The 20,972-nt window shown below is 45.8% G+C and overlaps 1 protein-coding gene across 1 annotated transcript; it reads right to left on the bottom strand.

Moving 5' to 3' along the window:
- Positions 1-370: 370 nt before the first annotated feature.
- Positions 371-19,485, bottom strand: C16H17orf67 (chromosome 16 C17orf67 homolog). The gene is made up of 3 exons (XM_004434752.1): positions 19,431-19,485; positions 18,519-18,619; positions 371-487 (listed from the first exon to the last, which is right to left on the bottom strand). Exons 1-3 carry the CDS (start codon positions 19,483-19,485, stop codon positions 371-373), a joined length of 273 nt encoding a protein of 90 aa, XP_004434809.1.
- Between the last annotated feature and the right edge of the window lie 1,487 nt (positions 19,486-20,972).

Raw genomic sequence — 20,972 nt, 5'->3', positions numbered from 1 at the left:
TCAAGCCCCTGGATGCTGACTCCAGCTGGAGAGACCCAAACCCCAACAAGCCATGCTTCTCCAGGTTTGTATTCCAGAGCGACCCTTTCTGGATGGCAAATAGGGTCACATCCCTACCTTATTTGGGGTCTTTTGGTGACTCAATAGGGGTCAGGCTCCCTTGTGTGTCCCCTGGCGCGCCTCTCAACCTGGCTGCTGTCCATCTCCCTGCCTCGCTCTTGCCATTCCCCAACCATAACCAGCTAACCAGCTGGTCCCCCTAACACATGTTCTCAAAGGCCTCCCAGCCCACGGACTTGCTATCCACCACTGTCCCCCCAAAACAGAAGGCCTAGGAGAAGGAATGTACCGGAGGCTGGTCCTGAGCCCCTTACACTGGGTGGACCACGTTCCTGTCGCAGTGGGGCTTGCAGTGAGGGTTCAGCCAGTGTTCCAGGAACTGCTCCTCAGCGCGGTGCTCCAGGCGGAGCAGGTGGTGCATGTACTCCTGTCAAAACAAACCACACTGGAGAGGGGCTTCCATCCCCAGTGACAGCCGTGCGCACGTGCATGGGGCAGCTGTGGCTCTGAGAGAGGGCACAGCCAGGCTGCGGGAGGAGACACCGGCACGCCCATGCCCCTCTGTAGGGAAGACCCACTCGATGGGAAAATGAAGCACTCTGACAATCCCAAGTGCTAAGAGGACGTGTCTCTGTGGGAGCTCATATACACTGCTCATGGAAAGTAACATGGAACCACCACTTTGGAAAACAGTTGGTTGCCTGCAATCTAGAAATTTCACTCCTTATTTATACCCTAGAGCAGTGGTCTTCAAACTTTTTCAGGCATCAGAATTACTTGGAGGCCTTGTTAAAACTCAGATTGCTGGACCTCACCCCCAGAGTTTCTGATTCAGTGAGTCTAGGGTGAGGCTCCAGAATTTGCATTTCTAGCAAGTTCCCAGCCAATGCTGATGCTGCTGGTCACTTTGAGAACAAGAGAGGTGTGTATAAGAATATTCATGGCAGCAATAAATTTGTGGTAGTGAAACTCTGGATCCATGCCAAATGTCCATTGACAGGAGGATGGATAAATAAATTATGGTAGGGCCACAGTGTGGAATATTATACAGCAGTGAACATCAGTGAATTATAGCTACATACAACAACATAGGTGAGTCTTAGAAATAGCAGGTTGAGTGAAAAGAGAAAGTCCAAGAAGATGACATTTATAGTGTGGCATCATTTTTATAAAGCTCAAAACATGCATAACTAAATAATATATTATTTATGGCTACATGCATTTATGATAAAATCATCTTTTTAAAAAGGAAAGGGATAACTATAAGAAAGCTGGAGTTGCTATAATATTATCAAACAAAATAGACTTTAAAACAAAAAAATGCCAGAGGGATAGAGAGGCATTTTGTACAAACAGCCTGGCAGTTCCTCAAAATGTTAAACATAGAATTACCATATGACCCAGCAATTGTGTATCCAAGAGAAATGAAAACGTATGCCCACATAACAGCTTGTACACAGATGTTCAGAGCAGCATTATTCATCATAACCAAAAAGTATAAACAACCCAAAGGTCCATCAACAGATGAATGGACAAATAACATGTGGTATGTCCATACAATGGAATATTATTTGGCCATAAAAAGGAATGAAGTAGTGATACATGCTACAACATGGATGAACCTTGAAAACATTACGCTACGTGAAAGAGTCCAGTCACAAACAGCCACATATTGTATGATTCCATTTATGGGAAATGTAGCCGGCCCTACACGTTGATGTGTCCACAACAGAAAGCAGCTGGTTTCCTGGTGCTGCCCATCTCTGGGACCAGCATCTCCATCTACTCAGGAACCCAAGGCAGAACACAAACCGGCATTATCTCCCTCAAACTCAGCATAAGACTGAGCATCAGGACTTTGAGTCTGTCTCCTGAACGGTTCTCAGAAGCATTCCTTCCATCTCTACCACTTCTGTGGGTTGGGTCTTCATCATTGCCCACCCAAGCTACTGAAGCTTCCTCATCCCTCCATCCTTCACTCTGCCTCCTGCTCCTCCCACTCCACGTCCCACCTCCCCCACCATCTCTGCTCCAATCTCACAGAGTGACCTCTCCAAAATGCTGCGCAAAGGGGCCACTGCTCTCCTCGGAGGCCTTCACCAGCACTGCCTGCCTAAGAGGAGGCAGGAGGTGACCACTAACTGCCCCTTGGGTTTGGTCTGAGGCTCTGGATGATGTCATTGTAACCAGCAGGTGAGGGCAGCCCCTTGTAGGATCTACCACCTACCCCGACTCTTCACAGCAGCAGAGAGAAGCCCTGCCCTCCAGCCCTGGTCCACAGCTGTCACCGACAGCCTTTGTTGATCTCTGAGCTTCTCAAGAACCACAAGTTATCCCTCAGATGGTTCGCCTGAAGGGACTTTAATAAAGGAACCACTCACAGCCACATGAACAGGGTTAAGGGAACGACCAAAGAACATTCCAGCACCCAGGGACTAGCAATAGAGGGAAGCCATGGCCACCAGCAATAGAGGGAAGCCTGCAGGGCCCACGGGAAGGGGCCACCATGGTCATGGAGGGGCGTAGGCTCTGCAGAGCAGGGAGGGAATGGGGGACAAATACTCCATCCTCTCTCCCCTCTTGCCCCTGATCTCCTGCTGAGCCCAAGCAGAAGCCAGCCCACCAGGGAACCCGTGATGCGGTCCATAGGGGTCAGTCTCCTAAGCTGGGCAGAGCAGGGTGGAGGATGGATTGGGGACAGGGTGGAGAAAACCAGCAGCCATACCAGGATGATGGGGCATGAGGGGTGCGCTCTTGCCGGGGGAAGGGAGAAGAGAATACAAATAACAAATGTTACTGATGTTTGTTGCAGAGGAGCCGGCCACTCGGGCTGTGCAACACGAGGCTTGTGAGCACCAGGACCCACCAGGGGGAGGAACGGCTGTTTCCTCTGCATGCGGTTGTTGTCTCTCCTCCTCTCTCTCAGTTTGCTCCTGCTTTGCCCTTTATCAGCACGGGTGTCACTTCCAGGTATAGGGTGGTCTTCTCCTCCCAACAAGCACTTGGTGCCAGTGTTCTGGATTTCAGCCATTCCAACAGGTGTGTAGTGGTATCCTATTATTTGAACTTGCATTTCCCTGATGACATATGATGTGGAGCATCTTTTCATATGCTTACCCGCCATCTGTATATCTTCTTCAGTGAGGTGTCTGTTCAGGTCTTTTGCCAAGTGGGTGAACTTTTTAAATATAAAAAATGAAAATGGCTTTATTGATTTTACTTTTATCACAAAAGTGATGCATAATACTGTTTCGAAATTATGTAAAAATAAAAGTTCTAAAGAAAGTGAAAAAAAAATCCCTCTTGTTCTTTTGTTTACCTCTTTATCCTGTTGCAAAGTAATGTTTTTTTTAAAAAAAAAAAAATCTACCCACCTTGCTTTCTTGCTTAAAACACTTGAAAGGCTTCCACTGGGCTCAGGAGAAAGTCCCAGTTCCTCGGTGTAGTTTGTGGTGCTCTCCATCATCTGGCCTGGCCCATCTCCTGAGGCTCTTCTCTCACCGCCAGCACACTCAAGCTTTGTGCTCCCTCTTCCCTGGAGGGGCCAAGCTTGCTCTTCTCTCTGCCTGGAACACCCCTGTGCCTTCTCTTTTTCCTGTCTCACTTGGACCTGACTTTTCTGGCCTCCGCTTAGATGTCACTTCCTCCAGGAAGCCTTCTCGGTTTCCCTGTGATCGCAGAGCTCCCTGGACTTCCTCCAGCATAGCCCTGGTCACTCTGTTTGGCAGTGACCTCTCGCTGAGAGTAGGGACTGAGTTGGCCCACATCATATTTTCTAGTGGAGGTGCCATGTGGGTCGGCTTACATACTGGTATGTGAACTTAATGTTTTCTCCCCAAAAGACAATAGATGGAGATAGAAATGATTTTTAATTTGGAGAATGTATGTTGTCAATATCGCCCTGAAAGAAGTCTGGCTGCTGTAATTATGGGATGTAAACCATTGCAAAGTTTGCATGAAGCAGATCCATATAAACACCTTTAGGTGACCCAAAGCAGCAAGCTGTCAATCAGAGAAGTGGCATTTCTCCTTGGGAGAGAGTAATCATATTCGGTAATATTTGTGACATTAAATTATTTTAGCATGTATAGATATCATAAAAATCCTAATCACGAAAACCCTCCTATGCCATTGATAAAGCTTTAGTTAAGAACTTTAAGGTTTTAAGTTTCCAGAAAATCCTCTAGGAAATCTGCATCCTGTATTAAATATAATTATTTTAAAAGATTTTTTAAATGACTGTGCAAAGGAATTAATTATGAGGTATCCAATTTTCCCAAAAAATGTTTTCCTTTCCCCTAGGACCCATGTGGTTCTGATTTGTTTTGGTTATCGTTGTTGTTTTCATTTAACTCATCAAAATCACCCCATGTCCTGGGCAGGGAGTCTCCGGGGCACCCCAGGTGGGGGTGGATGGTGAGAGGGCTCCTTGTGGGACCCAACAATGATTCCCCCGCAGTTGCTGGACATGTTTGTGAGTCTGGGGCTGAATTCTTCCCTGTCCTGTCCTGGCGGGGAGTCTGTGGCCAGAAGAATAGTAATTGGGAGGGACAGGAAGGCAGTGTGGATCTTGTAAATAAGGAACAAAGACTGCCTAGCACTTAGCTTTACTTCTTCAACTGTTCTGTGCAAGCAGCGCCCTGAAGGAGACCCGTGTTGTGTCTCTTTCCTGCTGGTTTGCCAGGCAGCATGATGGAGAGGCTAAGAGGTCCAGGTCTGGGTCTGGGTCAGGGTCCAGTTCAAATTCAGACCCTGCCAATAATCCTTTACCTCTCCAGCCTCAATTTGTCCGTCTGTAAGACGGGGATGGCACTAGCTCTTATTTCATTGCGCCGCTAGGATACAGTGAAATGATACAAATAAAGTTCCATGCTAAATCCACAGTCTCCATTTACCCCTCTAAATCCATTCTCTCCCCACTTCACCTGGCCCCATGCAGGGAGAGGCTGACCTAGACGAACTGCAACCACAGACTCCCTGGTCCTGGGGCTTCCAGTTGTGTTTGACTAGGAGGCACAGCAGGGGATTAGAGGTATGAGGAGAGAGACTGGGTGTGTCTCCTCCCGTGCCTCCCTGAGGAGTCACAGCAGGTTGGCTGCTTCCCTTTCATGGAAGGCCGACTCCAAGAGGGCTGCCCTCTCCAGTTCTGGGAACCACACCCTCTCTTACCCCCTCATACCTCAGGGCTGTTAGCCCTGGGCCTTTTAGCATCTCTTGTTGGTTTACCTTAATCCTGCCCACAGCTTTGTTAAACTCTCCTCAGTTACTTTGGTTACTATTAGATACGAAATATCTGAGCATGCCTGGAGGTTGTGGATCGAGCATCTTCCCCAGGAACCGGTCCACAGGAAACTTTCAATAAATGCTTGTTGAATGAAAGACTAAAGCCATGGTCCTCAAAGTGTGGTCTGCGCCCTCGGGGGTCCACAATGTCAAAAATATTTTTAGAATAATACTAAGACATTTGCCTTCCCACTGTGTGCACTGGTGGGTAGGACTGACGTCTTCGCAGGAGTCGAGGCAGCAACACCGACCCTCCTAGTAGCCACCATCTCCTTCACCACCACACACTCACAGTTAAAAAAAATTAATTAAATAAAATTTAATTTTCTTTAATTTAATAAAATTAATTGAATTAATTAATTAAAATAGATGAAAAATAAAACATTCTCAGGATGCCAGTGTCATTGAAGAAGGCCCTGGGGAAGCAGTAGAAAGCAACCCAACAGGAAGCATGCAGGCAGCCCTTGTGCCGCACGACGGAGGACGGCGGTTTTCTCGAGGAAGAGTCCTCGGTGATCGTGGTTGGTATCAGGAATTGAATTAGCTGTGTATGAACGAAGTGAGCCTGTCACTTCAATGAAAACAACTGATAGTACTTGTTACTAAATGATAAAATTTGAGCTTTCAAGGGGAAATTAGAATTTTGGGAAACTTGTATCTGCTGCCATGAGCTTCCCAATATTTAATGACTTTTCTGATGAGAACTGATGATGATTCACGAACGTCACCACGGATATACAGCACTCATACACCTTTTATAATTATATGCTCATTTGCATCCTTGCTCATTTAATCCCTGTAGTTCTCAGGCAAACATCCAACCGGCCTTTTGATGACAGAGACCAAGGTATACCTCCTATATGGCTTAGTGCTTGGCACAGAGTAGGACCTCAATAAAACTCACTGGAGAAACGTACAAACGAGTGAATGAATAAGAGAACTGACTGTTCTTTCTCCGTAATCTTACTAAATCCTCCCTGGAAGGTTCCTCAACATCTGTGCAATCTGCTCATTATAATGGCCCAGGCCAAACGTACATAAAAAGCATCAAAGAGTAATATATATTTCACACTCCTAAATACAGCTGAAATCATCTTTGAAGAAAAACAACCGAAACAGACGCACACAGAGGGAGAGAGAAACGAGCGCTGGTTTCCATGACATTTCACTATTTATTTTAAATGTTAGGAAAATGAATATGCCACAAAGGCCTAAAAGCAATCATTAGTCAAAGATGAAAGGCCAAACAGCCAATCTGCTGAAAACCACAAATTCAACAATGGCATTGGTTGAGTTAGAAATGCCCCGGCATTAATGATAATCTCAAATGTTCCTGGATCGAGAAAGAAGGGGTAGATGGAAAATACGTTTTAATTTTTTTAGATTCTTTTCTTCAAGGGGAAAAAAATTAAAGCAAACAAAAACCAATATCTGTGTTCCATGTCCAACGCCAACTATAATGATTTAAGTAAATCATTTATTTCTCAGTAATTAGAGCGGAAAGTGAAAGTGGTTCTTTGTTATGCCCCTGGAGTGGCGTGATACCCACCAAAATCAAATACCCACCAGAGCCTGATATAAGCTGAGAATCATAAAGTGGACAGTTAATCTATCAAGGTGGAAACTTTGTCCAAGAAGGCAAAATCCTTCCTGTGACATTTGCATGGAATTAAAGGTCCATCAACATCTCACTGAATTATTGTGCTCATTAGTAAAAGCAATGTAATCACATAGGCAGAAGGGTGGCTCAGAACTTAACTACACTGGGACACTGGAAGGCTTAACCCTAAAACATGGCAGATCAGTGATGTGCACAATTTACATCTCAGTAACTCCAAACCGGCCTTTGAGATCATGAGGAACAAAAGGGTAATGGAGTTATTACGTATATTTGTCAAGGAGCTAAACATGAAAGCATATTTCACAAAGACTGACAATAAAGCTAATATGATTTATACTTGCCTAACAAGAACATTCCTTACAGGAACACAAGCCAAAATGGAAAGTGTATTCCCAAGGCACACAAGTGCTTACAAATACAATCACAGAAGACATAATTTTAGTTCGGATGTCATCTTTTTAAAGAATTTCCATGGTTCACCCCAGCAGTTGGCAAATAATTTCTTCCCTAAAATTTGGGAAGATTAAGAGAAATTTAATGAATTTAAGTGAGGCAATAGAAAAGACTTCTTTGAAATAACTTCCAGGTTCTATGGTAGAATTATGTCCTACAAAATTTCTCCCCGGGAGAGAAGCAAAGAAAGGAATGGAAATAAGTGTAATGAGCATTTAGTAAATGCCAAATACTGTGCCTGGTGATGGGGACCCAGAAGTAAAACAAATAGTCGATCTCCTCAAGCAGTTTAGAAGAGTCTAGTAGGAGAGACAGATTTTTTTTTTAATTCAGAAATAGCAATCTTTTGCTGTGAGTCTTATGCTACAGGGATGCTCTGATTCATGGTGAGAAGGGAGGGGCATCAGCAAGGCCTCTCAAAAAAGGTATCATTTAAGGTGAATCTCTACAAATGAATAAGAGTTAACCAGGTACACAAGAGCAGAAGAAACAACAAGTACAAAGGCAGGTGCTGTAAGAGAAGAACTTCAAACACACCATCATTCCAGACAACCTGCTTCTCCTCATAGGTTTCGAATGCCGGTGAATGGCACCAAGTTGTCCATACAGACACAGACACCTACGTGTCATTTTTGATCCCTATTCCTCCCTCGCTGCACCCACTCATCAGCCCAAGAAATGGCCAACTGGTCTCCAATTTAGGTACCATAATCATGCTCCTCTCATATCTTGACCTTAAAACCTCTACTGGAACACTCTCCTGGAGGACGAGAGCATAAATTGTTTCAAAAAAAACCCTTTTGGAAAGCAATTTGATGATATATACTAAAAGCTTGAAAAATATTCATATCTTTGGATCTAGGAATTCGTTTTCTGGGAATATATTCTTAGCAAATAATTCAAAATATTAAAAGTACTTTAAGTACAAAAATGTCCAGAGTGTTGTTTATAATAGAAAAATAGTGGAAATGGTCCAACTATCTAACAAAAGAGGGTAATTCAGTATCATTATGGTTATAAAGAGTTTATAATAATATGGGCAAATGTGTATACTATATTATTAAGAAAAACCAGGATACAAAACTGTAGATAGAGTATGATCACACTTTAAAAAAATATACACAAAAAAACTAGACAGAAATACATCAAAAAATGGCAATGCTGTCTTTGGGGAGAGGGGATAGGATTATACTTTATGTTCTCTTCTTTTGACTCTTTCTTGGTTTCTAATTTTTGTAAATACAAATGGTTTAAATTTTTATTTTTAAGTACACAAGTAATACATGAACATATTATCATTGTTTAAAATTCGAACGTCAAATATAAAATTCCCAAGATCACCATCTGCAATCCTAGTCTCCTCAATGAGATGATACAGTTAACAGCCAACTGATTATATTTCTAGAGCTTTTTCTAGAAATGTACATGCATACAGATGTACCTGTATAAATACATAGTATTGTTTTGGGCTTGAGTACTAGGAGGGCAGGGCCAACTCAAGGGAGATAGAGAAGGTGACGTTGAGAATGAAGAGGAGGGTACCAGGCAGAAATAATGGAGAAAGATATTGCAGGCAAAGGGAATCATTTGTGAAAAGATGCTGAGAGCAGAGAGAGGACAGCTTATTTGAAAAACAATGAGAAGTTCTGGGTAGTTAGAACACAGATTGTCTTGGAGGAGGGGCAGGAAATGGGACACAGTGGTAGTTTAGGGCTGGCTTGTCTCCCAGGCCAAGATACTTGGCTCCATCCTATAAGCAGTGAGGAGCCATAGAAATTTTTATTTTGTTGGATCTTAAGAAGTACTTGTTAAGCTATTGCTTTTTAAAACACAAGAAGAAGGAGAGTTAACATTATTACTAAAAGTTAGGCACTATGCTGAGCACTTCACATGCATTCTTTCACAATAAGCCTATGAGGTAGGTTTTGTTATTATATCCCATTTTATAGATGTGAAAACTGAGACTTACAGACTTTAAGCAACTTGGCCAAGATGTGATAGCCAGCAAGTAGTGAACCAGGATTCAGACCTGGCAATCTGCTGCCCTGCTCTTAACCACTCTCCTATGTTCTTTCTGTGAAAATCATACATATGTTTATTAAAATAAAAAATTGAGTGTACTGGATTGAATAGTGTTCCCCCAAAAATTCATGTCTACCTGGAACCTGTGAATGTGACCTTATTTGGAAATATGGTCTTTTCAGATGTAATCAAGTTAAGACGAGGTCATACCAGTTTAGGGTGGACCCTAAATCCAATGACTGGTGTCCTTAGAAGAAGGAAATTTGGACACAGGGCCACGCAGGGAAGAAGGCCATGTAAAGACAGATGCAGAGACTGCAGTAATGCATCTACAAGCCAAGAAACGCCAAAGATTGCTGGCAGACATCTGAAGCTAGGAGAGAAGCGTGGAACAGATTCTCCCACAGAGCCCCGAAAAGGAACCAACATTGCCAACTCCTTGATTTCAAACCTCTAGCCTCCCAAACTGTGAGAGAATAAATTTCTCTTGTCTCAAATAATCCAGCTTGTGGTACTTTGTTATGGCAGCTCTTGGAAATTAATATACTGAGTAACAGCAAAAGGTATAAAGACGAAAGTACAAATTCACCCCAAATCTTACCACTGAGAAAATATTGTCATTATTGTTTGGCCATGTCTCCATACACACACAGAGAAAGAAGAGTGGATTAAGTGAGTTTTCTTTTAAAACTTCCTTTCCATTTTGAAAGTTGTGCGTGCAAAGTTTGATAATATCAAGTATTGGCAAGAACATAGGGACCTGAGTGTTCTTATTCACACTGCTGGTGGGAGTTGGTACAATTTGGCCATTCGGCAGTACCGATGTCAACTGGAAGCACATACGCCCTCTGACTTGGCAATTCCTTTTCCTATCATCAAACCCAGCAAAGCACACATGCGTACAAGGATCTTCATCAAACAATGGAAGTAACTGGAATGGCCGTTGTTCCAGGAAGGGCTAAATAAATAAGTGGTAATACGTCTTAGTTCATTGTGGCTGCTATAACAAAATACCGCAGACTGGGTGGCTTATAAACAACAGAAATTTATTTCTCACAGTTCTGGAGGCTGGAAGTCTGAGATCAGGGTGCCAGCACAGGCAGGTAAGGGCCCTCTTTCAGGTCACAGACTTCTCCTTTTGTCCTCACATGGCAGATAGGGCTAGGGATCTCTCTGGAGCCTCTTTTATAAGGGCACTAATTCCATTCATGAGGCCCCCACCCTCAAGACCTAATCACCTCCCAAAGGCCCCACCTCCAAATACCATCACCTTGGGAGTTAGGATTTCAACATATGAATGGGGAGGGGGGTGGGCACAAACATGCAAACCATAGGGCAATACATTATACTATGCTGCAGCTAAAAATGAGCTAGAACGAGACATACTGTTGAGTGAAAAAAAGCAAGTTGCGGAATAAACCTGCCCCTGCTTTCTACACATCCTGAACTTCCTCGTTGAAGGGGCAGGGAAGCCTGACATGTTCAAGGCACAGTGAGGAGGCCAGCGCGGCTAGAGCAGAAGGTGGGGAGGAGATGCATGAGGAGGCTGAGGTGGGAACAGAGGGAGCAGTCAGACCTCTAGGGCCTTGTAGGCCATCGTAGGACTATGGATTTTTTTCAGAGTAAGACAGGAATTCTTTGGAAGGTTTTGAGTGAGGGAGGGATGGGGTCTGGTTTACCTTTTTAAGAACTGACTCTTGCTTCTCTGTTGAGAACAGATGTAGAGGGATCTAGAGAGGAAGCAGGGAGACAGGGTAAGAGAGTATTGCTCAATCCACTGCAGGGTCTCTGGCGGTGGCAGTGGAGGGTGAGAAGTGGTCAGATTCTGGATTTGCAGCCCACACAACTAGGAGGAGGTGGCACCACTTACTGTGACGTGGAAGGCAGGGGCTGCTGTGAGGGTATGATCAGAATTCCACTTAGGGCTGTTAGGTCTGAGCTGCCCGTTAAACTCGGTGCAAACAGTCATGTAAATGTAAATGAGTCTGGAGCTCACGGGAGAGGCAGGCTGGAGATAGGCGTGTGCGGCCTTCAGCACAGAGGTGATATCTAAATTCTCAGGAGCCTCCCCACAGCCCTGGGATGCTCTGACATTTAAAGGACTGTAGAGGCTAAGAATCCAGCAAATGGGACTGAGCAGCAGAAACCACAATAGAGGAGGAGAAGGTGGGGGCGAGGTGTCCTGGAAGACTGGAATCCAAATGAGCAGAGTACCCAGAAGGAAGGAAGAGAGACCATTTGCGTCAAAACAAAACAAACATGGGTTGGTTCCTAGTCCCCAGGACACCAGGAACAGAGGCTAAGAGCCACCTTTGCAACTCTTTAGGACAGTGCTTCTTAAACTTAAATGTGTGCCCGGATCTCAGGCATCTTGTGGAGGTGGAGATCCGCCTTCAGGAGGTGTGGGGAGAAGCCTGAGGCTCTGAAGTTCTAATAGGCTCCCAGGCGAACCTGGCGGCCGGGCCAGGGACCACAACTTGAGTAGCAAGAGTTTAGACCCAAACCCTGAAAATCAACAGAAGCAGTCATGGTTAAGGAAACATTCCAGGGAAAGCTCAGAATATTTTTTCCACCTTCTTCCCTCTAAACACAAAGGCAGCTCTTCTTTCCACACAGCCCTGTCTTCATCAATTTCTCCCTAGGCAGATTTTTTTCCCTCTATTAGGATCTTGAGGCCTCATTATACCCAGGAGCTCTTCTGACATGATGTCCTCATGAACTCAAGTATTCAGGCCTAACGTAGAACCTGAAGTAGTAAGTGGATTCAGCTGACACCTAGACGTTCCCAGATGGGATATTCCCAAGCGAATCTCAGCCTTCCAGGAGCGCCCATCCCATTCCTGTGATGTCCAGAACCCTCCTGCCCAAAATCTCTGAAGATCTGGAGCCATGGTTCTCCTGAATTAATCTCATAGCCTGTTTCTCCACCACTGCAGCTTCCAGATTCTCATGAATACCTTCCTCTTTGGTCAGCCACCTTCACCCCACACAACACACCACACGCCATCTGTCATCCTCCCAAAGAACCACTAACACAAGGTCGCTGTGAGTAGCAGACTTGTCCCAAGGTTTTGGCGTTGCAGAGGGTCACAACAGCACAAGCAGAAAACAACTTCAAGCTCAATGTCGGGTATCACCATAAAATAAATGTACCAGCTATTTCCTAGCACAGGGAATTTCTCAGTGGTGTGTCCTCTGAGGCTCTACCCTCCTACCTGCCTCTCTCTCTCTGACCCCTCTCCACATCCCCCACCACTGGGTCCTGCATCCTCTTCCTCCCGAGCTGCTTTCATACATTCCAAACCCCTCCTGCTTTCTTCCCCAGAGTCATGTCTCCCTCTTGGTCTCTCTCCCCATCCCCATTGGGGCCGTACCTTCCTCCATCAAGGGTTCCAGAAAGGTGTTCACGCTCCCCTGGGGTACAAGCTGGCCCTCCCCACAACACAGGGCCACACCAGTGATTTTCTCAATAGCATTTTCTCCCTCCCACCACACAGTCCGAAAAGAACAGTTGTTGCAGTGAATCGACAGGATACAGCCTGTGAAAACAGTCCAGCCCCTCGGATGCGTGGGCACAGCTTGTCTGAACTTGTTTCCGAAAAGCCTATTATTCAACAGAAGCAAACATCTGCCAATATTTAAGCCACATGTCAAGAGTATAAACATTGCTTAACAGATACTCATGGGGAGAGATCACTGCAAATCTTCATATTTGTTTTCATTTTGAATGCTTAATACCTCCCCAAAGCACCATCGTTTACCCTCATCGATGGCCTTTCCCCTCTCTGAAAGGGTTTTCTTTCGCAAAGTCCCTCAGTGGGGAGAAGTAAAACAAAAGGACCCAACGAATCATCTCTCGGTAATTTTGAGTTGGTGGTGAGCACATGAGTCTCGTGGCTCAGCTGCCAAGGGCACATACACCCCCCAGAAATCATGACCTCTGCTCATTTGTCCCAGTCCACCTGTCTGTCTCCAGGGTACCGTGGCAAGGAGGTGCAATAACAAGTCCAAAAATGTCATTCCCCATTTCCCGTGGATAACAGTAACTGAAGGCCAGTGTTTAAGAGGCTGTGTCCTAAGCCTGCACACCAGCTCCCATCACATCGTTCCCCTGCTTCAAGTCCCTGGGTGGCTCCTACTGAGTGCAGAATGAAAGTCAGTTCCACTATGACAGCCAGGGCCTGCCAACCTGGCCCTCTGTTGTCATCACCTATCACTCCAGATACTCGAGTCAAGGTCAAAAGGGAAAGAGAGGGGATGGGAATCCAGACCTTCTGAAAACATTATTCTGCGAGGCCCTTCCCAAAACACACATGCTCACACCTTAGCACATACACACACAGAGTCATACACCCACCCAAACACAAACCCTCACATACACACAGGTACACACACATCCTCACACACACACCTTCACCTACACACACGCCCTCACCTACACAGTCTCACACATACACACACCCTCTCACACACACGTGCTCATACACAGAGTCATACACACATGCACATACACAAACCCTCACATACACACACACACGCTGTCACATATACACACACCCTCACACACACATGCTCATACACACAGTCATACACACACCCATACACAAACCCTCACACACACACACACACACACACACGCTACTGCAATCCCAAATACCCAGGACAGTGCATCCACCCTGCCCTTTTCCCTAGCAAAGGGCCATCTGAGCAGATGGTTCACACAAAGAAAGAAGGAGGGAAGGAGATGGTAAAGGTAGAGAGCAGGGAGGTGTGGTCCCCCCACCTTAGACCCAGTCAGTCCTGAGACTCCTGACTCCTCGTCCCCGTGCTCTAGGACCTGAGCTCGTATGGCAGTTCTACCCGCCAGCCCCTGACCCCCCTGCAGCCAGAAGTCCTACCTCGTGGCCTCTTCACGACCTGCTGACAAATGTGGGGCCACCATGTCCAACGCTCACATCCAACAGTGATGCACGACAGGGATCATTGCAATGTCAGCTGCTCAGCTAGAAGAGTAAATCCCCTCTTTTCACCTGACAGGTGATTGGGATTATTCATTCTGCTCTCAGTAAATCCATAAAAAGGAAAAGTCAACAAGGGGACCCACCAGGCACACAGGTCCGAGAGTAAGTCCAGGGCGTCGGGCGCAGCGGCCGCAGGGCCGGCACGAGCAGAGGAGGCCTGGCGCTCAGAGAAACCCTTCGAGGGCCACATGCACCACTCTGCTCCTCACCCCAGACCACGTCCTGCTGCCCGTGGCTCGTCCTCAGAGCTGCTGACTGGCCCCAGGAAACCCGTGGCGACCCTGAGGCTCTGTCCAGAACCCTAGAATATGAGACCTGGAGTGAACCTTCTAGCCAGAATCTGGGCCAAACTCTGCATTTTATGGAGAAAAATGGGCTCCAGGAAATGGAAATGACTCGTCTGAAGTCTAAAGTCCAAAGTCCACAACTAGTTAGTGGCAGAGTATGGACTGGAATCACATTGGGTGGAATATTCTTCCCACCTCACCTCCACCCCTACACTGCCTGAAAACTCCTTCAAGCTGCAGCTGGGTGGACGGCCCCTCTGGGAAGCCTTTCCAGCCTCCAGCCTCCTTCCACTGAGAGCTCGAGGCCCTCTCCTCTCAGACAGCCTTGTCAGAGAACTTGAATCGGGCTGGAACACTCTGACTCCATCTGTCTCCACACAATGGACATGGGCACCTCGAACAAAAGAAGAATGTCTTGTTTATCTCCGTCTTCAGTGCCTGGCGCTCAGCAGGGCACAGTCAACGTAAAATGTAATTAAGCGCACATCTTGGTCAGCCAGGAGCGCTCTCTGCACAAGCCACTTGACTCTCACTTTCGTTCTGAACTCTCTACACAACTGGCACATTGACTGTCCATACCACTCAACATTTAACTGTTTTCTCAATGTTCCATGCTGTTACCTTTCATGCTCCCAACTGGACTAGAGGTGCTGGCAATGCATGTGGTGGATCTCTCCAGAAGGCCAGGCACGGGTGTTCTCAGCCTCGGCTGCACATCGATACCACCCACCCAATGCCTAGGCCACACCCCAGACCGCCCCTCTGGGAGTGGGGCCTAGGCATCAGATTTTTGAGTTCCCCAGTTTGTTCAAGCATGCAGCCAAGGTTAAAAACTATGTTCCTAGAAAAATATGATACCAGAAACTACTTGTTGATTCAGTTATCTCTGCATGTGAATGAGTGTAATTGTGAATGAGAGTGTGAGAGACACACAAAGTGACACAGAGTGGAAGAGACAGAGGTTGTTCAGCATTGTGTAGCCAGGGTTCCTCATCCTCGGCAACACTGACATTTTGGGCAACATCACTGTTGTGGGGGCTGCCCTGTGCATTGTAGGATGTTTAGCAGCATCCTTGGCCTAACCCACTAGACGCCAATAGCCAATGGCAAACACTCCCCTCAGTTGTGACAACCAAAAATGTCTCCAGACATTGTCAAATGTCCCTGAAGGTGGAGAAGCAAAATCACTCCCAGATGAGAACTATTGGTGTAGACCAGCCACCAAATAATTTATTGCATATTTATTTCACATCTCAACTGTAGGTCACATGGGCGCTTTTCCAAACTTGGCTAAGTGGCTGAGGATTCTGGACTGCAGGGTCAGTGTCTTGGTGAGAGACACGCAGGACTGGGCCGTACACAGGGTGTGTGGGAGATGGTTGATGGGGTGAGTAGTAGGTTCTGAGGCAAGAGAGAGTCACGGAGAATCTAGACAAAGTAGGTTCAAGGCAGATAAGAGGGGTAGGTAGTGGTCAAGCCGATAAATGATGACCAAAAGCAGAACAAAACCAAAAAAGCCAGCTATTCAGTGAAATCACAAAGTCGGAGGCAAGCAGGGGGTTGTCAAAGATGAAGGCAAGTGACGACCAGAAGCCAAGAAAAGAGAAACAGTCAGAGAAGGAGCTCTCAGAAGCTCTGAGCAGGGAAAGACCACACCAAGCAGTGTTTGGGGCTGCAAGTCTAGCACGGGGTTGGGGGGTAGGCTGGCACAGAGTGGTGCTGGAGGCAGGAAGCTGAGCTGCATCTGCCCAAACCCGCCGGCTGCCTGATCCCTAAACCGCCTCTACTCCCTGAGAAGGCCGCTATTCCACAATCAGAGCTTGGAGGAGCCAGGGGCAGATGCTGGAAGAGAAAACGCCCGCTGGCCCTGACTCGAGTTGATTAGAGCTTGTCTCCTGAGCACCTGGAGGGGGGGCAGCTTCTCCAGAGCCCCTTGAACCAACCTTACCCCAGCCCCCAGGGCCCCTGAGGAAGAGCCTCCAGAATGCTCCTCCAGACAACATGCCAAATGCACACGGGGCAAGTTAAAGCCCCCCAGGGACCCTTGCACCAGGCGCTGCTCCCCATCAGCTCTTGCGCCCAGCCCTCTCCTCCCTCACCCTCCGCCCGGCCCCTCTGAACCCACTTCCCCATGCTCATGACCCTACATTCTCTTGGTTTCCCCAAGTATCTCCCTGCATTCCTTCTCAGCCCCTTCAGAATCCCCTTCCTCTGCCCGCCTCCAAGCATTGGTGCACCCAGACTTCAATCCTGAGCCTCTTCTCTTCTAATTGCGTCTCGAACCATCTGTCTAAAGCCAAAATCTGTACTCTCCCGTTTGAAAAATCCTTCAATTGTCCTCTAGTGCATGCAAGATAAAATCGAACGTACTCAAATCCTTTTTGATCTTGCGCCCGCCACCTCCCCGTCCCCTTCCACCTTGCGCTTAGATGTTCCGAGCTACCTCTGATTTCTTTACCAAAAAAAAAAAAAGCTACCTCCACCCTTGACAGCCTGAAGTCCTTGATTTGTTTTTAGCCACTCTGTTTAATAGCCACTTGCTGACTTCTCTGTGTCTACCACTGACTCTGAGCAGAAACCCAGGTGACCATCTGCAGCCTCGGCACCGTGCCAGCCCCTGGTAAATAATACTCAAAGGAGTAGTTACTGCTCGCTGAGTACTGTCTTAAGTGCCTTACTATCAATTACTTTATTTTATCCTCCTAAAGTAGTTGTTATACGTTATTATTTATAATAATAATATTATTGTAACATAAGTAATAATATTTATTGTTACCCCCATTTTATAGACGAGACTACTGAGGTACAGAAATGTGAGGAAACTTCCTCAAGGTTACACGGTCAGAAAATGGGGAGATTCAAACCCAGACAGTCAGACCCAGAGCCAGCTCTCCTCATCACTGTGGGTACTGCGTCTTAACAAGAGTCTTTTAGATGAACTAATCAAAATATCCACACGATTCCACAGGGAGCGAAGGTGAATGCTGCTGCAGATCCTTCTGGGCCTCGACATGGAGATACAGTGAAAAGAGGATGAGCCTGGAGTCCAGCTGGACCACAGTACAGCTTTGCAGACATTCTAACTTTACCTGGGTCGCTGATACTTACCCTCACCTGGGTGGGGCACAAATATCAGAAACGTCAGTACTTCCGCCACGAGACAGGGAGACAAGCCAGGCCCAAATTAGCCCGGGGCCAGCATGGCAAGGTCTAGTAGCACCTACCACAAATCACAAAATAGAGGCAGGGGAGTGGCCTGGTTCAGAAAGACTAGGCAGGTGGACACTATGAACCCACAGGGCAGAGCTGAAGCCAAAGATCAAAACCAGAAGCACGAAGTGAGGGTAGACGCCCACAGCTGGGGCAGGGATTCTACCTGCCCAGACAGAGCAGCACTGGCCGAGGATGCTGGTCCAGCTCGCCCAACGGCCAAGGGAAGAGGGAGAAGATGGAGTTGGCACCAGATCAGGGCACAGCTGCCCAGCACCCATTCAGAGGTGACGCCCAGCAGCCACTTGGGATCCTGGGACTCCCTCCATCAGCCCCACTGTTTCCATTTTAAATACTGTGTTCACAGTAGGTAAGTGGAGGCACCTCTGCAGGAGAAAAGGCGTGGGTACAAGGCTGATATCACCTCACCCCCGAGTCTCCAGCAGAACCTCCATCCGGCAGCCCATGCTGGGCTGGGACCAGCACCCAGCGTGGTTTCATAATGAACGAGCATTCAGACGATCACACGTTCCCTTCCAACAGCCAGAGCCCAGCACTCACCCGCATGGGCTCATCCGGGAACCCAGGCTTGCTTGGCCTGTCCTGGCGCCGGGATCTCAGGAGCTGTTTGGCCTGCTTTTCCGTCAGAATCGGGGAGGCCCCTGAAAAAGTCAGGAAGGCGCCTTAGGGACTCTTGGGCACACGAGTCCATATCCATCTCACAGTCTGAGGCAAACGATTTGCAAGTTCAATTTCGGCCAAAACACAAAAGTTCTTTCACAGGGACCTATCCCAAAGGACGTGGCATTCCAGAGGGCCCAGAGAGGAATTCTAAATTGTTTCTAATATGGTTAATGCAGAGCAAATGCTGCACAACTTAAACATATTTACCGATTGCAACGGCCCATTCCTTTAAAAGTGGGTAGTAATGTAATATGTTTTTTAAAACATATTTTCTTCAGGTCTCCAGTCAATGTGTTTCTCATCCCTTAGGTCTGCTTTCGTGGGAATTTTTAAATCCCCAATACTCTAAATCAAGTTAAAGCTGTTGTTGGAAGATATCCCCTGACAACAAGTTTATGTTAACCTCGATAACCACCTATGATCCCTCAAAGAAGATACTATGATAATAAAATCATATTAAGTTTTGATAATCACGCTAACTCTAAACAATATGATCAAATAAAAGTCTATCAAATTTTGATGATCTCATATGAACTCAAAAAAAGGTATAGTTGAAGATTTATCAACACTTTTGACAATTAGTGTTCAAATACATTTGAAAATTAAAAAAAATGTATATCCCCAATGATAGCAATTTTGAGAGCCTGCTCTTAGAAAAAAAGAAAAGCACTGAACTGTTATACACCACATATTATTTGAAATGGCAAAATATTTTTAAAATATAAAATAGAGTTATTCCAGTTTATCATGTCAGCATAGAACTAGGCTGTTTTTAGAGTTGATGCTCACCTGAGAAGGAAGTCAGCAAGGTAAAGGACAGCACAAGCACAAATAATGTCTTCATCCTGTGGTTCCTCTCTCCGCCTGTTGCCAAATGAATTCCCCCGCAACGAGCCAGTCTACTTGATGGGAGCCGCGTCCAACCCAAGGTTGCTTACGCTTTGACCGACAGCGTGACAGTGTGATGCTAAATGCAACTGACTCTGAGTTTTTGGCCTGACCATGAAAATATTTTCCTCTGAATTCCTATAAATGTTCATCCTGAGGAAGGAAATTATCCCTCTGTAATGTGCCATTCAGAGCTCGAATTTGAGAAAGCAACATGTGATATTCATTTCACGTAAACAGACAGAGATACATCATAGAGTAGTTTGTGTTCATCTCTAGCTTCAGTTTATGCTCCTGCTGTTTCAATGAGAATTAATCATCTCTTACATTTGCATATTTTATGACATTTTTCCAAAGCCCATTCACAAACCTAATTTGACCCTCCCAATAACTTCAGAGTCAGGCAGGGAAATTAGCAAGGGGCATAAGGAGGAGGGAAATCTGTTTTTCAGCTGACTTTGGAGGCAGAAAGACCACGGTTCATGTCCTGGCTTCACCTCTTTCTAGCAGTGTAACCTTCAGTGAATCACTTACCCTTTCTTAGCTTCAGTTTCCTCGCCCGTAAAAAGGAGAAAACAGTACCTGCTCGTGGAGTGTGATGAAGGATGAGGGATCAGGTATGAACTGTGTGACCTTTAGCACCACTCACCATCATCCATCTCGACTTTATAAACACGGAAGTGAGGTTCAGAGGTGAAATCATGTCCAAGGTCACACATTATGGATGCTGAAGGAGAGCCAGTCTTCTGTCTTTAAAGCCTGCCGCTCTTCTCGTCATGCCCCAAAAGCGCCTCGTGCAATAGGCTGTCAGTAACACTGGAAGGAGCCTTACTCCACACAAGGTTATTTTCATAAAGACAACAAAATCTCAGTGAGCTGAAGTCCTTTAAAATTCAAATCAGCTATAAATATCACATAAACGAATTGTTAAATACATTATAAAATATGTCTGGAAGGTATGTGGCATTTATCGGGATAAAATGCTCAATTCAGAGAAATGATCTGATGTTTCTGTGGTCATTTTGCCAGCAGAAAAAGAGAACAATACCACATCTGTCGTTGTCCGAGTTTATGCTAATACCTATAACTGATATTAAACCTAGAAGTTCTGCCCACTCTGTTGGTATAAAGATAGTTTGAACAGATTGCAAACAAGAAAAAAAATCATGCATTGTTAGCAAAGTTGCCTAGTCTGTTAATTTGCTCAAAATTAGACGCTTGGTTTTATGGACTTGGTCGCTATTAATATCCTTCTGTTTTTATATAGTTTTCAATTACTGATGAATTTTAGGAGCATTATTTTAGGATAGCGTATATTTATATACTTGTCACATTAAACATCTTGCTTTTTTTATGTGCACTGCCAAATTTTTCATTCGTTTTGTTCTTTGTGGTTGGATCAAACACTAACCGTACTGTTTTGTTATATCAAATAAAGACCTT

Source organism: Ceratotherium simum, chromosome 16, assembly GCF_057802395.1.
Source record: "Ceratotherium simum simum isolate JZ-2026a chromosome 16, ASM5780239v1, whole genome shotgun sequence".
NCBI classification, from domain to species: domain Eukaryota; kingdom Metazoa; phylum Chordata; class Mammalia; order Perissodactyla; family Rhinocerotidae; genus Ceratotherium; species Ceratotherium simum.
This window is presented reverse-complemented; position numbering and strand designations above follow the sequence as displayed.

Coding starts and splice junctions, on each gene's coding strand:
- C16H17orf67 (XM_004434752.1), bottom strand. CDS start 19,485: ATGAAGACATTATTTGTGCTTGTGCTGTCCTTTACCTTGCTGACTTCC. Junction 18,620..19,430: donor CTTGCTGACTTCCTTCTCAG/GTGAGCATCAAC, acceptor TGACTTTTTCAG/GGGCCTCCCCGATTCTGACG. Junction 488..18,518: donor TCCCGGATGAGCCCATGCGG/GTGAGTGCTGGG, acceptor TTGTTTTGACAG/GAGTACATGCACCACCTGCT.